This window comes from Lonchura striata, chromosome 39 (genome assembly GCF_046129695.1).
Source record: "Lonchura striata isolate bLonStr1 chromosome 39, bLonStr1.mat, whole genome shotgun sequence".
Lineage (NCBI taxonomy): Eukaryota > Metazoa > Chordata > Aves > Passeriformes > Estrildidae > Lonchura > Lonchura striata.
Window position 1 is genome coordinate 772,140 of NC_134641.1, and position 15,099 is coordinate 787,238.

Below are 15,099 nucleotides of genomic sequence, written 5' to 3' on the forward strand. Positions count from 1 at the left end.
CTAATTGGGCTTGGGAGTGCCTGGGTTAAACTGGGTGGGAACGAGCGAATCCCTGACCCCGCCCACCTCATTACTATGCAAATCTATGCAAACGAGACGCAGAACCAACCGAGCCAGTTTCGTTCTCTCCTTTATTAATTAACCACAATTAATTAATTATTCGCGCCCCTCCCCCCCCGGGGGCGGGGCCTGCGCTCGGCCCCTCCCCCCCCTCCCGGCCTGCGGGAAAAGCCCCAAAAATCCCCGAAATTCCCCCAAAAAAACGACCCCAAAAACCCCAAAATTTACACGGAAAAAAAGAGAAGCCACGCCCCCCCCGCCTCATTTGCATAACCCGCTGCCGTCGGCCAATCGGCGTCGGGAAGGGGCGGGGCCCGGCCCGCAGCACCAATCGATAAGGAAAGGGGCGTGGCCATGCAAATGAGGCCTGGCCAGGTGAGCCTGGGGGGGGTGTCTATGCAAATTGGGAGTTTCAAGGGCGTGTCTATGCAAATTAGGAGTGTCCAGATGAGCCTGGCATTGTGTCTATGCAAATTGGGACTGTCTATGCAAATTAGGCCTGTCCAGGTGAGTCTGGGTGTGTGCTTATGCAAATTGGACGTGTCTATGCAAATTGGGATGTCCAGGTAAGTCTGGGGGCGTGTTTATGCAAATTAGGAGTGTCCAGGTGACATTGGGGCGTGTCTATGCAAATTGGGAGTGTTCTGAGCCTGTCTATGCAAATTGGGAGTGTTGAGGGCGTGTCTATGCAAATTGGAATGTCTAGGTTAGTCTGGGGGCGTGTCTATGCAAATTAGGAGTGTCCAGGTGAGTCTGGGGTTTGTCTATGCAAATTGGGAGTGTTCTGAGCGTGTCTATGCAAATTAGGAGTGTCTATGCAAATAGGGCGTGTCTATGCAAATAGGGCGTGTCCATCGATAAAGGGGCGTGTCTATGCAAATGGGCACATCCATGTAAGTCAGGTGGGTGTGTCTATGCAAATGAGGGTGTCCATTGGCAAAGGGGCGTGTCCAGGTGAGTCAGATGGGCGTGTCTATGCAAATGAGGGTGTCCATTGGCGAAGGGGCGTGTCCAGGTGAGTCAGATGGGCGTGTCTATGCAAATGAGGGTGTCCATTGGCGAAGGGGCGTGTCCAGGTGACTCAGGTGGGCGTGTCCATGCAAATGAGCGTGTCCATTGGCAAAGGGGCGTGTCTATGCAAATGGGCAGGTCCTGGTAGGTCGGGGGCATGTCCAGGAGAGTCAGGTGGGCGTGTCTATGCAAATGAGGGCGTCCATTGACAGAAGGGGCGTGTCCATGGAAATGGGCATGTCCATGTAAGTCAAGTGGGCGTGTCTATGCAAATGGACGTGTCCAATGACAAAGGGGCGTGTCTATGCAAATGAGGGTGTCCATTGGCGAAGGGGCGTGTCCAGCTGAGTCAAGTGGGCGTGTCTATGCAAATGGGGAGTCCTTTGACAAAGGGGTTTTTCCAATGACAAAGGGGCGTGTCCAGGTGACTCAGGTGGGCGTGTCCATGCAAATGAGGGTGTCCATTGACAACGGGGCGTGTCCAGGTGAGTCAGGTGGGCGTGTCCATGCAAATGAGGGTGTCCATTGGTAAAGGGGCGTGTCCAGGTGACTCAGGTGGGCGTGTCCATGCAAATGAGGGTGTCCTTTGACAAAGGGGCGTGTCTATGCAAATTGGGCGTGACCATTGACTATAGGGGTGTGTCCAGGTGAGTCGGGTGGGTGTGTCCATGTATAGCGGGCGTGTCCATTGACAAAGGGGCGTGTCCATTGACAAAGGGGCGTGTCCATTGACAAAAGGGGCGTGTCCATGTAGAGTGGGCGTGTCCAATGACAAAAGGGCGTGTCCATTGACAAAGGGGCGTGTCCAATGACAGAAAGGGGCGTGTCCATGAAAATGAGGATGTCATTTGATACAGGGGCGTGTCCAATGAAGAGTGGGCGTGTCCATTGACAAAGGGGCGTGTCCATTGACAAAATGGGCGTGTACAATGACAAAGGGGCGTGTCCATTGACAAAAGGGGTGTGTCCAATGGCAGAAGGGGCGTGTCCATTGACAAAGAGGCGTGTCCATTGACAAAAGGGGTGTGTCCAATGGCAGAAGGGGCGTGTCCATTGACAAAGAGGCGTGTCCATTGACAAAAGGGGTGTGTCCAATGGCAGAAGGGGCGTGTCCATTGACAAAGGGGCGTGTCCATTGACAAAGGGGCGTGTCCAATGGCAGAAGGGGCATGACCATGTAGAGTGGGCGTGTCCATTGACAAAGGGGCGTGTCCAATGATAACGGGGCGTGTCCAGGTGAGTCAGGTGGGGGTGTCCATGCAAAGGGGCGTGTCCATGTAGAGTGGGCGTGTCCATTGACAAAATGGGCGTGTCCATTGACAAAGGGGCGTGTCCAATGGCAGAAGGGGCGTGTCCATTGACAAAGGGGTGTGTCCATGTATAGTGGCTGTGTCCAATGACAAAGAGGCGTGTCCATTGACAAAAGGGGTGTGTCCAATGGCAGAAGGGGCGTGTCCATGTAGAGTGGGCGTGTCCATTGACAAAAGGGGCGTGTCCATTGACAAAAGCGGCGTGTCCATTGACAAAGGGGCGTGTCCATTGTCAAAGGGGCGTGTCCAATGGCAGAAGGGGCGTGTCCATTGACAAAAGGGGCGTGTCCATGTAGAGTGGGCGTGTCCATTGACAGAAGGGGCGTGTCCATGCAAATGAGGGTGTCATTTGATAGAGGTGCGTGTCCAATGAAGAGTGGGCGTGTCCATTGACAAAGGGGCGTGTCCATTGACTAAGGGGCGTGTCCATTGACAAAAGGGGCGTGTCCATTGACAAAGGGGCGTGTCCATGTAGAGTGGGCGTGTCCATTGACAAAATGGGCGTGCCCATTGACAAAAGGGGCGTGTCCAATGGCAGAAGGGGCGTGTCCATGTAGAGTGGGCGTGTCCATTGACAAAAGGGGCGTGTCCATTGACAAAAGGGGCGTGTCCATTGACAAAAGGGGCGTGTCCAAGGACAGAAAGGGGCGTGTCCATGCGAACTGCGCCCTAGACGCGCGGCAGCAGCGAGCGCTGGCACCGGCGCAGCCGGGCGTGGTCAGGTGAGTCCGGTGGGCGTGTCCATGCAAATGAGGGTGTCCATTGACAAAAGGGGCGTGTCCATTGACAAAAGGGGCGTGTCCAATGGCAGAAAGGGGCGTGTCCATTGACAAAGGGGCGTGTCCAATGGCAGAAAGGGGCGTGTCCATTGACAAAGGGGCGTGTCCATTGATAAAGGGGCGTGTCCATGTAGGGTGGGCGTGTCCAGTCACAAAAGGGGCGTGTCCATTGACAAAAGAGGCGTGTCCAATGACAGAAGGGGCGTGTCCATTGACAAAGGGGCGTGTCCATTGACAATGGGGCGTGTCCAATGGCAGAAGGGGCGTGACCATGTATAGTGGGCGTGTCCATTGACAAAGGGGCGTGTCCATTGACAAAGGGGCGTGTCCATTGACAAAGGGGCGTGTCCAATGGCAAAGGGGCGTGTCCATGTAGAGTGGGCGTGTCCATTGACAAAAGGGGCGTGTCCAATGACAAAAGGGGCGTGTCCAAGGACAGAAAGGGGCGTGTCCATGCGAACGGCGCCCTAGACGCGCGGCAGCAGCGAGCGCTGGCACCGGCGCAGCCGGGCGTGGTCAGGTGAGTCCGGTGGGCGTGTCCATGCAAATGAGGGTGTCCATTGACAAAAGGGGCGTGTCCATTGACAAAAGGGGCGTGTCCAATGGCAGAAAGGGGCGTGTCCATTGACAAAGGGGCGTGTCCAATGGCAGAAAGGGGCGTGTCCATTGACAAAGGGGCGTGTCCATTGATAAAGGGGCGTGTCCATGTAGGGTGGGCGTGTCCAGTCACAAAAGGGGCGTGTCCATTGACAAAAGAGGCGTGTCCAATGACAGAAGGGGCGTGTCCATTGACAAAGGGGCGTGTCCATTGACAATGGGGCGTGTCCAATGGCAGAAGGGGCGTGACCATGTATAGTGGGCGTGTCCATTGACAAAGGGGCGTGTCCATTGACAAAGGGGCGTGTCCATTGACAAAGGGGCGTGTCCAATGGCAAAGGGGCGTGTCCATGTAGAGTGGGCGTGTCCATTGACAAAAGGGGCGTGTCCAATGACAAAAGGGGCGTGTCCAAGGACAGAAAGGGGCGTGTCCATGCGAACGGCGCCCTAGACGCGCGGCAGCAGCGAGCGCTGGCACCGGCGCAGCCGGGCGTGGTCAGGTGAGTCCGGTGGGCGTGTCCATGCAAATGAGGGTGTCCATTGACAAAAGGGGCGTGTCCATTGACAAAAGGGGCGTGTCCATTGACTAAGGGGCGTGTCCAATGGCAGAAGGGGCGTGTCCATGCAGAGTGGGCGTGTCCATTGACAAAAGGGCGTGTCCATTGACAAAAGGGCGTGTCCATTGACAAAGGGGCGTGTCCATGTAGAGTGGGCGTGTCCATTGACAAAGGGGCGTGTCCATTGACTAAGGGGGCGTGTCCATTGACAAAAGGGGCGTGTCCATTGACAAAGGGGCGTGTCCATTGACAGAAGGGGCGTGTCCATTGACAAAAGGGGCGTGTCCATTGACAAAGGGGCGTGTCCATTGACAAAGGGGCGTGTCCATGTAGAGTGGCCGTGTCCAATGACAGAAGGGGCATGTCCATTGACAAAAGGGGCGTGTCCATTGACTAAGGGGCGTGTCCATGTAGAGTGGGCGTGTCCAATGACAAAAGGGGCGTGTCCATTGACAAAAGGGCGTGTCCATTGACAAAAGGGCGTGTCCATTGACAAAGGGGCGTGTCCATTGACAAAAGGGGCGTGTCCATTGACAAAAGGGGCGTGTCCAATGGCAGAAGGGGCGTGTCCATGTAGAGTGGCTGTGTCCATTGACAAAAAGGGCGTGTCCAAGGACAGAAAGGGGCGTGTCCATGTAGAGTGGGCGTGTCCATTGACAAAGGGGCGTGTCCAATGACAAAAGGGGCGTGTCCATTTGGAGTGGCCGTGTCCAACGGCAGAAGGGGCGTGTCCAAGGACAGAAAGGGGCGTGTCCACGCGCACGGCGCCCTAGACGCGCGGCAGCAGCGAGCGCTGGCACCGGCGCAGCCGGGCGTGCGCGGCGGCCCCGCGGCGCCGCCAGAGCACGGCCCCGCCCCCCAGCAGCCCGGCCAATCCCAGCAGCGCCAGCGGCGCCGCCAGCGCCCCCGGCCCCGCCCCCAGCGCCAGCACCACCACCTCGGCGTCCTCACCTGCGGCAGGTGAGGGGCGGGGCGGGGCGGGGCCGCCGCAGCCCAGCCAATCGCGCAGCGCCGACTTGGGGTGGCCGGGCAGCGGCCGCAGGGCGGCGTTGTCGAACTTCCAGTACAGGTGGGAGCGGTAGAAGTAGGTGTAGGCTGGAAGGGGGGGACTGGTTTGGACTGGGAGGGACTGGGAGGGACTGGGAGGGAACTGGGGGGAACTGGGAGGGACTGGGAGGGACTGGGAGGGACTGGGAGGGAACTGGGATGGACTGGGAGGGAACTGGTTTATACTGGGAGGGAACTGGGAGGGACTGGGAGGGACTGGGAGGGACTGGGAGGGAACTGGGAGGGAGTGGGAGGGACTGGGAGGGAACTGGGAGAGAACTGGGAGGGACTGGGAGGGACTGGGAGGGACTGGGAGGGAACTGGGAGGGAGTGGGAGGGACTGGGAGGGAACTGGGAGAGAACTGGGAGGGACTGGGAGGAACTGGGAGGGACTGGGAGGGACTGGGAGGGACTGGGAGGGACTGGGAGGGACTGGGAGGGACTGGGAGGGAACTGGGAGGGACTGGGAGGGACTGGGAGGAACTGGGAGGGACTGGGAGGGACTGGGATGGACTGGGAGGGACTGGGAGGGACTGGGAGGGACTGGGAGGGACTGGGAGGGACTGGGAGGGGATTTTGGGGATTTTTGCGGTAAATTTGGGGATTTTGGGGTGAATTTAGGGATTTTTGGGGTAAATTTGGGGATTTTGGGTTAAATTTGGGTATTTTTGGGGTAAATTTGGGGATTTTGGGGTGAATTTGGGGATTTCTGGGTTAAACTCGGGGATTTTGTGGTGAATTTAGGGATTTTTGGGTAAATTCGAGGATTTTTAGGGTAAACTCGGGGATTTTGGGGTAAATTCGAGGATTTTTGGGGTAAATTTGGGGATTTTGGGGTAAAATAAAGGATTTTGGGGTGAATTGGGGGATTTTGGGGTGAATTGGGGCATTTTTGGGGTCTCACCCTCGTCGGGGCCCATGAAGGCTCCGCGGGGGCCCGGGGGGACCCCCCAGACCTCGATGCTCTTGGGGTACTCGGGGTCCACGGCCCCCAGCGCCTCGTTGAAGCGGTAATACCTGGAAATTCGGCAAAATTTGGGGGATTTTGGGAAAAAAATCCGGGAAAATTTGGGGGATTTTGGGGGAAAAAAATACGGGAAAATTTGGGGGATTTTGGGGGAAAAAAATCCGGGAAAATTTGGGGGATTTTGGGGGAAAAAAATACGGGAAAATTTGGGGGATTTGGGGGGAAAAAAATCCGGGAAATTTTGGGGGATTTTGGGAAAAAAATTCGGGAAAATTTGGGGGATTTGGGGAAAAATCCGGGAAAATTTGGGGGATTTTGGGGGAAAAAAATACGGGAAAATTTGGGGGATTTTGGGGAAAAAAAATCCGGGAAAATTTGGGGGATTTTGGGGAAAAATATCTGGGAAAATTTGGGGGATTTGGGGGAAAATCGGGGGAAATTTGGGGGATTTTGGGGAAAATCGGGGGAAATTTGGGGAATTTTGGGGAAAATCGGGAAAATTTGGGGGATTTTGGGGAAAATCGGGGGAAATTTGGGGGATTTTGGGGAAAATCGGGAAAATTTGGGGGATTTTGGGGAAAAAATCCGGGAAAATTTGGGGAATTTTGGGGAAAAAAATCCGGGAAAATTTGGGAGATTTTGGGGAAAATCGGGGGAAATTTGGGGGATTTTGGGGAAAATCGGGAAATTTGGGGGATTTTGGGAAAAATTGGGGAAATTTTGGTGATTTTGGGAAAAATCGGGGGAAATCTGCAAAAATTTGGGGGATTTTGGGAAAAATTGGGAAAATTTGGGGGATTTTGGGGGAAATTTGGGAGGAATTTGGGGAAAATTCGGGCTGAATTTGGGGGATTTGAGGGAAAATCTGGGAAAATCAGCGAAGATTTGGGAGGTTTTGGGAAATTTCGGTGGAATTTGGGGGAATTTGGGGGATTTTGGGAAAATTTGCAGAAATTTGGGAGATTTTGGGGAGAGCTTGGGACATTTGGGAGGAAAATCGGGGAAAATCTACAAAAATTTGGGAGATTTTGGGAAATTTGGGAGGAATTTTGGGGGAACTTTAAGGGGAATTTGGGGGGTTTTGGGAGAATTCCGGAATTTTGGGGGAAATTTGAGGGATTTGAGGGGGTTTGGGGGGATTTCGGGGGAATTTGGTAAAATTTTGGGTTTTGGGGGGAATTTCAGAGAAAATTTGGGGGGAATTTGGGGGATTTTGGGGGTCCCAAAAGGTCCCAAGGGAAAGGTCCTGGAAGGTGCAGAAAAAGCCCCAAAAAGAGCCCAGACAGGTCCTGAAAGATGCATAAAAAGCCTCGAAAATTCCAGAAAAATTCCCAGAAATTCCCGGAAGGTCCCGGAAGGTTCCGGAAGGTTCAGAAAGGTCCTGGAAGGTGCAGAAAGTTCCCAAAAGGTCCTGAAAGGTGCAGAAATAGCCCCAAAAAGAGCCCAGAAAGGTCCTGAAAGATGCATAAAAAAATCCAGAAAATTCCAGAAAAATTCCCGAAAATTCCCAGAAATTCCCGGAAGGTCCCAGAAGGTTCCAGAAGGTTCAGGAAGGTGCAGAAAGATCCCGAAAGGTCCTGAAAGGTGCAGAAATAGCCCCAAAAAGAGCCCAGAAAGGTCCTGAAAGATGCATTAAAAAATCCAGAAAATTCCAGAAAAATTCCAGAAAATTCCCAGAAATTCCCAGAAGGTTCCAGAAGGTTCAGAAAGGTCCTGGAAGGTGCAGAAAGATCCCAAAAGGTGCAGAAATAGCCCCAAAAAGAGCCCAGAAAGGTCCTGAAAGATGCATAATAAACCCTCGAAAATTCCAGAAAAATTCCAGAAAAATTCCCAGAAATTCCCGGAAGGTCCCAGAAGGTTCACAAAGGTCCAGGAAGGTGCAGAAAGGTCCTGGAAGGTGCAGAAAGGTCCTGAAAGGTGCAGAAATAGCCCCAAAAAGAGCCCAGACAGGTCCTGAAAGATGCATAAAAAAATCCAGAAAATTCCAGAAAAATTCCCGAAAATTCCCAGAAATTCCCGGAAGGTCCCGGAAGGTTCCAGAAGGTTCACAAAGGTCCTGGAAGGTGCAGAAATATTCTGAAAGGTGCAGAAATAGCCCCAAAAAGAGCCCAGAAAGGTCCTGAAAGATGCATAAAAAATCCAGAAAATTCCAGAAAAATTCCCAGAAATTCCCGGAATTTCCCAGAAGGTTCAGAAAGGTCCTGGAAGGTGCAGAAAGTTCCCAAAAGGTCCTGAAAGGTGCAGAAATAGCCCCAAAAAGAGCCCAGAAAGGTCCTGAGAGATGCATAAAAAAATCCAGAAAATTCCAGAAAAATTCCCAGAAATTGCCGGAAGATCCCAGAAGGTTCAGAAAGGTCCTGGAAGGTCCAGAAAGATCCCGAAAGGTCCTGAAAGGTGCAGAAATAGCCCCAAAAAGAGCCCAGACAGGTCCTGAAAGATGCATAAAAAAATCCAGAAAATTCCAGAAAAATTCCCAGAAATTCCCGGAAGGTTCCAGAAGGTTCACAAAGGTCCTGGAAGGTGCAGAAAGATCCCGAAAGGTCCTGAAAGGTGCAGAAATTGCCCCAAAAGAGCCCAGAAAGGTCCTGAAAGATGCATAAAAAAATCCAGAAAATTCCAGAAAATTCCAGAAAAATTCCCAGAAATTCCCGGAAGGTCCCAGAAGGTTCCAGAAGGTTCAGGAAGGTGCAGAAAGTTCCCAAAAGGTCCTGAAAGGTGCAGAAATAGCCCCAAAAAGAGCCCAGACAGGTCCTGAAAGATGCATAAAAAATCCAGAAAATTCCAGAAAAATTCCCGAAAATTCCCAGAATTTCCCAGAAGGTTCAGAAAGGTCCTGGAAGGTGCATAAAGGTCCTGCAAGGTGCAGAAAGATTCTGAAAGGTGCAGAAATAGCCCCAAAAAGAGCCCAGAAAGGTCCTGAAAGATGCATTTTAAAAATCCAGAAAATTCCAGAAAAATTCCCAGAAATTCCCGGAAGGTTCCAGAAGGTTCACAAAGGTCCTGGAAGGTGCAGAAAGATCCCGAAAGGTCCTGAAAGGTGCAGAAATTGCCCCAAAAGAGCCCAGAAAGGTCCTGAAAGATGCATAAAAAAATCCAGAAAATTCCAGAAAAATTCCAGAAAATTCCCAGAAATTCCCAGAAGGTTCCAGAAGGTTCACAAAGGTCCTGGAAGGTGCAGAAAGTTCCCAAAAGGTCCTGAAAGGTGCAGAAATAGCCCCCAAAAGAGCCCAGACAGGTCCTGAAAGATGCATAAAAAAATCCAGAAAATTCCAGAAAAATTCCCAGAAATTCCCGGAAGGTCCCGGAAGGTTCCGGAAGGTTCCGGCACGCACTTGTCGCCCCGGAAGAGGTAGGTGTGGCCGCTGGGCAGCCAGAGCAGGGCGGCGTCCAGGCGGTCACCGGGGACGCCGCGGCCGAGCTCGGCCAGGGGCCGGGGGTAGCCGGGGGCCAGGACGCCCTCGTCGAACACCCAGTGCCGGGAGCCTGAAATGGGGCAAAAAAGGTCAAAATCGGGCAAAAAACGCCGAGAAAAACGAGCCGGGCCAAGCCCGGGTGCGGCCAGGAATGGGGGAAAAATCGGCCGGGATTGGGTAAAAATTGGAGGTGAAATGGGCGCAAAAAAGGTCGAAAATTGTCGTGGAGTTGTCGGAAATTTCACGGCAAAATTCACCCAGAATCGGCCAAAAATTCACCCAGGATGGCCCAAAAAATCAGCCAAAAATTCGCCCAGAATGACCCAAAAATTCACCCAGAATGACCCAAAAAATCACCCAAAAATTCACCCAGAATGACGCAAAAATTCAGCCAAAAATTCACCCAGAATGAGCCAAAAATTCAGCCAAAATTCACCCAGGATGAGCCAAAAAATCAGCCAAAAATTGACCCAGAATGACCCAAAAATTCAGCCGAAAATTCACCCAGAATGACCCAAAAATTCACCCCAAAATTCACTCAGAATTGCCCAAAAAATCAGCCCAAAATTCACCCAGAATGACCCAAAAATTCAGCCCAAAATTCACCCAGAATGACCCAAAAATTCACCCCAAAATTCACCCAGAATTGCCAAAAAAATCAGCCCAAAATTCACCAAGAATGACCCAAAATTCAGCCCAAAATTCACCCAGAATTTCCCAAAATTCAGCCCAAAATTCACCCAGAATGACCCAAAAATTCACCCCAAAATTCACTCAGAATTGCCAAAAAAATCAGCCCAAAATTCACCCAGAATGACCCAAAATTCAGCCCAAAATTCACCCAGAATTTCCCAAAATTCAGCCCAAAATTCACCCAGAATCGGCCAAAAATTCACCCAGAATGACCCAAAAATTCACCCAAAATTCACCCAAAATTTCACCCCAAAATTCACCCAAAATGACCCAAAAATTCACCCCAAAATGCCAAAAACAATCACCCCAAAATGGCCCAAAAGTCGCCCAGACTTCACCAAAAATTCAACTTAAAATTCACCCAAAAGAGCCCAAAATTAACCCTGAAATTGCCCCAAAATCGCCCAAAATTTCACCCCAAAAATCGCCCAGAGCGACCCAAAAATTCACCCAGAATCACCAAAAAAATCACCCCAAAAGTCACCCAAAATTACCCAAAATTCACCCCAAAAGCCAAATAAACCCCAATAAATCCCAATTAAATCTGATCAAATCAAATCTCATTAAAATCCGATAAAACCCAATTAAATCCCAATAAAACCCAATTAAATCCCCATAAAACCCAAATAAACCCAATAAAACCCAATTAAAACCCAATAAAACCCAATTAAACCCAAATAAAACCCCAATAAAACCCCAATAAATCCCAATTAAATTCCAATAATTCCCAATAAAACCCAATAAAATCCAATTAAAACCCAAAAAAATCCCTATAAAATCCAATTAAATCTGAATAAAAACCCAATTAAATACCAATAAAACCCAATTAAAACCCAATTAAGACCCAATGAAACCCAATTAAACCCCAATAAAATCTCAATAAATCCCAATAAAACCCCAATAAATCCCAATTAAGCCCCAATAAAATCCCAATAAAATCCAATTAAAACCAAATAAATCCCAATAAATCCAATAAAATCCCAATAAAACCCAATAAAAACCCAAATAAAACCCCGATAAAACCCCATAAAACCCCAATAAATCCCTATAAAACCCAATAAAATCCAATAAAAACCCCATAAAATCCCTATAAAATCCAATTAAATCTGAATAAAACCCAATTAAATACCAATAAAACCCAATTAAACCCCAATTAAAACCCAATAACACCCCAATAAATCCCAATTAAATTCCAATAAATCGCAATAAAACCCAATTAAAACCCAATAAATCCCAATAAAACCCCATCAAACCCCAATAAAATCCCAAATAATTCCCAAAAAACCCCAAAACCGCCGGAATTCGCCCCAAAAAACCTTTGAAGAAGACGAATTTGCCGTCGCTCCTCTCGTAGGCGGCGTCGATGCTCGGGGGGAGCCCGACCCAGAAGTGCCCGATGGGCAGCGGGTAGCCGGGCATCAGCTGCCCCCCGCGCAGGCGCCAGAACCAGCGCTCCTGGGGGGAAAAATTAATTAAATTGGGGTGAAAATGGGGGAAATTGGGAAAAAACGGGGAAAAACGGTGAAAAAACGGGGAAAAACGGTGAAAAAATGGCCAAAAAATGGGGGAAAATGGGGAAAAATGGGGGGAAATATGAACCAAAATGGCCGCCAGAAGCAGCGCTCCTGGGGGGAAATTAGAAATTAAATTGGGGTGAAAAAGGGGGAAATGGGGAAAAAACGGGGAAAAACGGCGAAAAAACGGGGAAAAACGGTGAAAAAATGGCCAAAAAATGGGGGAAATTGGGGAAAAAATGGGGGGAAAATTGGGACCAAAATGGCCGCCAGAAGCAGCGCTCCTGGGGGGAAAAAGGAATTAAATTGGGGTGAAAATGGGGGAAATTGGGAAAAAATGGGGGAAAATGGTGAAAAAATGGGGAAAAACGGGGAAAAATGGCCAAAAAATGGGGAAAAACGGGGAAAAAATGGCCAAAAAATAGGGGAAATTGGGGAAAAAATGGGGGGAAAATGGCCGCCAGAAGCAGCGCTCCTGGGGGGAAATTATGAATTAAATTGGGGTGAAAAAGGGGGAAATTGGGAAAAAATGGGGAAAAACGGTGAAAAAACGGGGAAAAACGGGGAAAAAATGGCCAAAAAATGGGGAAAAAATGGGGGGAAAATTGGGACCAAAATGGCCGCCAGAAGCAGCGCTCCTGGGGGGGAAATATATGAATTAAATTGGGGTGAAAAAGGTGGAAATTGGGAGAAAACGGGGAAAAACGGGAAAAAAAGGTGAAAAAATGGAGAAAAATGGTGAAAAAATGACCAAAAAATAAGGGAAAATGGGGAAAAAATGGGGGGAAAATTGGGACCAAAATGGCCGCCAGAAGCAGCGCTCCTGGGGGGAAAAAGGAATTAAATTGGGGTGAAAAAGGGGGAAATTGGGAAAAAACGGGGAAAACGGTGAAAAAACGGGGAAAAACGGGGAAAAAATGGCCAAAAAATGGGGAAAAAATGGGGGGAAAATTTGGACCAAAATGGCCGCCAGAAGCAGCGCTCCTGGGGGGAAGTATGAATTAAATTGGGGTGAAAAAGGGGGAAATTGGGAGAAAATGGGGGAAAACGGTGAAAAAATGGGGAAAAACGGGGAAAAAACGGGGAAAAACGGGGAAAAAATGGCCAAAAAATGGGGGAAAATGGGGAAAAAATGGGGGGAAAATTGGGACCAAAATGGCCGCCAGAAGCAGCGCTCCTGGAGGGAAAATATGAATTAAATTGGGGTGAAAAAGGGGGAAATTGGGAAAAAATGGGGGAAAATGGGGAAAAAATGGGGAAAAACGGGGAAAAAATGGCCAAAAAATGGAGGAAATTGGGAAAAAATGGGGGGAAATGAGGAAAAACTGTGAAAAAATGGCCAAAAAATGGGGGAAATTGGGGAAAAAATGGGGAAAAACGGGGGGAAATGGCCAAAAAATGGAGAAAAATGGGGAAAAAAGGAAAAAATAGGGGAAAATGGGAAAAAATGGCGAAAAATTCCCCAAAAAAATCCCCAAAAAATTCCCCAAAAATCCCCTCTACAAAACCAACCTTAGATAGGTCCTGGAAGGTCACAAAGAAAAAATCCCTAAAAATGCAAAAAATACTCAAAAAATACTCAAAAAATCCCCCAAAAAATCCCCCAAAAAATCCCCCAAAAATCCCCAAAAAATCCCCCAAAAATTCCCAAAAAAGTCCCAAAAAATTCCCAGAAATTCCCAAATTTTTAAAAAAAAATCCCACAAGATTCTCTCCATCAAAACACGCCTTGCAAGGTCGTGGAAGATCACCAAAAAAATCACAAAAAATACAAAAAATGCTCAAAAAAATCCCAAAAAAATCCCAAAAAATTCCCCGAAAATGCTAAAAAAAAATCCCGAAATTCCCAAAAAAATCCCAAAATTCCCCAAAAAATTTTTTAAAAATTGTCTCCATCAAAACATGCCTTGCAAGGTCCTGGAAGATCACCAAAAAAATCACAAAAAATGCAAAAAATGCTCAAAAAAATCCCAAAAAAATCCCAAAAAAATCCCAAAAAATTCCCCGAAAATGCTAAAAAAAATTCCCAAAATTCCCAAAAATTTTTTTAACAATTCTCTCCATCAAAACATGCCTTGCAAGGTCCTGGAAGATCAGTAAAAAAAAATCACAAAAAATGCAAAAAATGCTCAAAAAAATACCCAAAAAAATCCCCAAAAAATCCCAAAAAAATCCCAAAAAATTCCCAAAAATCCCCGGAATTCCCACCTTGAAGACGAACATCTCCCCGCGCAGCATGGCCACCGTGTCGAAGCCGCCGTCGCAGATCCGGGGCCCGTGGGGGGGGCCCGGGGGGGGGAGGGGCGGCGCCCGCGGGCTGGGGGAGGGGCGGGGGGAGGGGCCGGCCGAGGACCCTGCGAGAGAATTCCCAAAAATCCCATTTTGGGGGGAAAATCGGCAATTTGGGCGATATTTCCTCAAATTGTCCCCGGATTGCCCAAACCGCCCCAATTTGGCACCGATTTCGCCGATTTCTCCCCAAAATTTGCCGATTTTCCCCCGATTTTCCCAATTTCTCCCCAATTTTTCCCGTTCATCCCCAATTTTGTCCATTTCTGCCCAGATTTTGCCATTTTTTCTCCCCAGTTTGGCCGATTTTGCCATGATTTTGCCGATTTCTCCCCAATTTTTCTCATTTCTCCCCAGTTTTACCAATTGCTCCCTGATCTTGCCGATTTCTCGTGGAATTTTCCATTTTCTCCCCAAATTTGCCGATTTCTCCCCAAGTTTGCCGATTTCCCCCGATTTTTCTGATTTCTCCCCAATTTTTCCCATTTTCCCCCCAATTTTGCCGTTTTCTCCCCAATTTTCCATCTCTCCTTGATTTTGCCAATTTTCCCCCAATTTTTCCGATTTCTCCCTGATTTTGTCATTTTCTCCCCAATTTTGCCGATTTTCTCCCCAAATTTGACAATTTCACCCCAATTTTGCTGATTTCCTCCCCAATTTCACCGATTTCTCCCCAAATTTGCCAATTTTCCCCAATTTTGCAATTTCCTCCCCGATTTTGCTGATTTCTCCCCAAATTTTCCTATTTTTCCCTGGTTTCCCCCCAAATTCACCTATCTCCCCCCGATTTCACCAATTTTTCCCCAAATTTTCCCATTTGTCCCCAGTTTTGTCCCGATTTCTCCCCAAATTTTCCCATTTT

General features: G+C 49.0%; 1 protein-coding gene across 1 annotated transcript in view; it reads right to left on the minus strand.

Annotated features, from left to right (window-relative positions):
* Positions 1-5,083: 5,083 nt before the first annotated feature.
* MMP14 (matrix metallopeptidase 14) overlaps positions 5,084-15,099 on the minus strand; it is a 31,081-nt gene continuing 21,065 nt past the window's right edge. The window contains exons 6-10 of the mRNA XM_077789904.1: positions 14,157-14,302; positions 11,751-11,889; positions 9,661-9,811; positions 6,266-6,378; positions 5,084-5,409 (exon numbers count right to left, since the gene is read on the minus strand). Coding sequence (XP_077646030.1) covers positions 5,084-5,409; positions 6,266-6,378; positions 9,661-9,811; positions 11,751-11,889; positions 14,157-14,302 — 875 coding nt within the window. The remainder of the gene's footprint in view (positions 5,410-6,265; positions 6,379-9,660; positions 9,812-11,750; positions 11,890-14,156; positions 14,303-15,099) is intronic.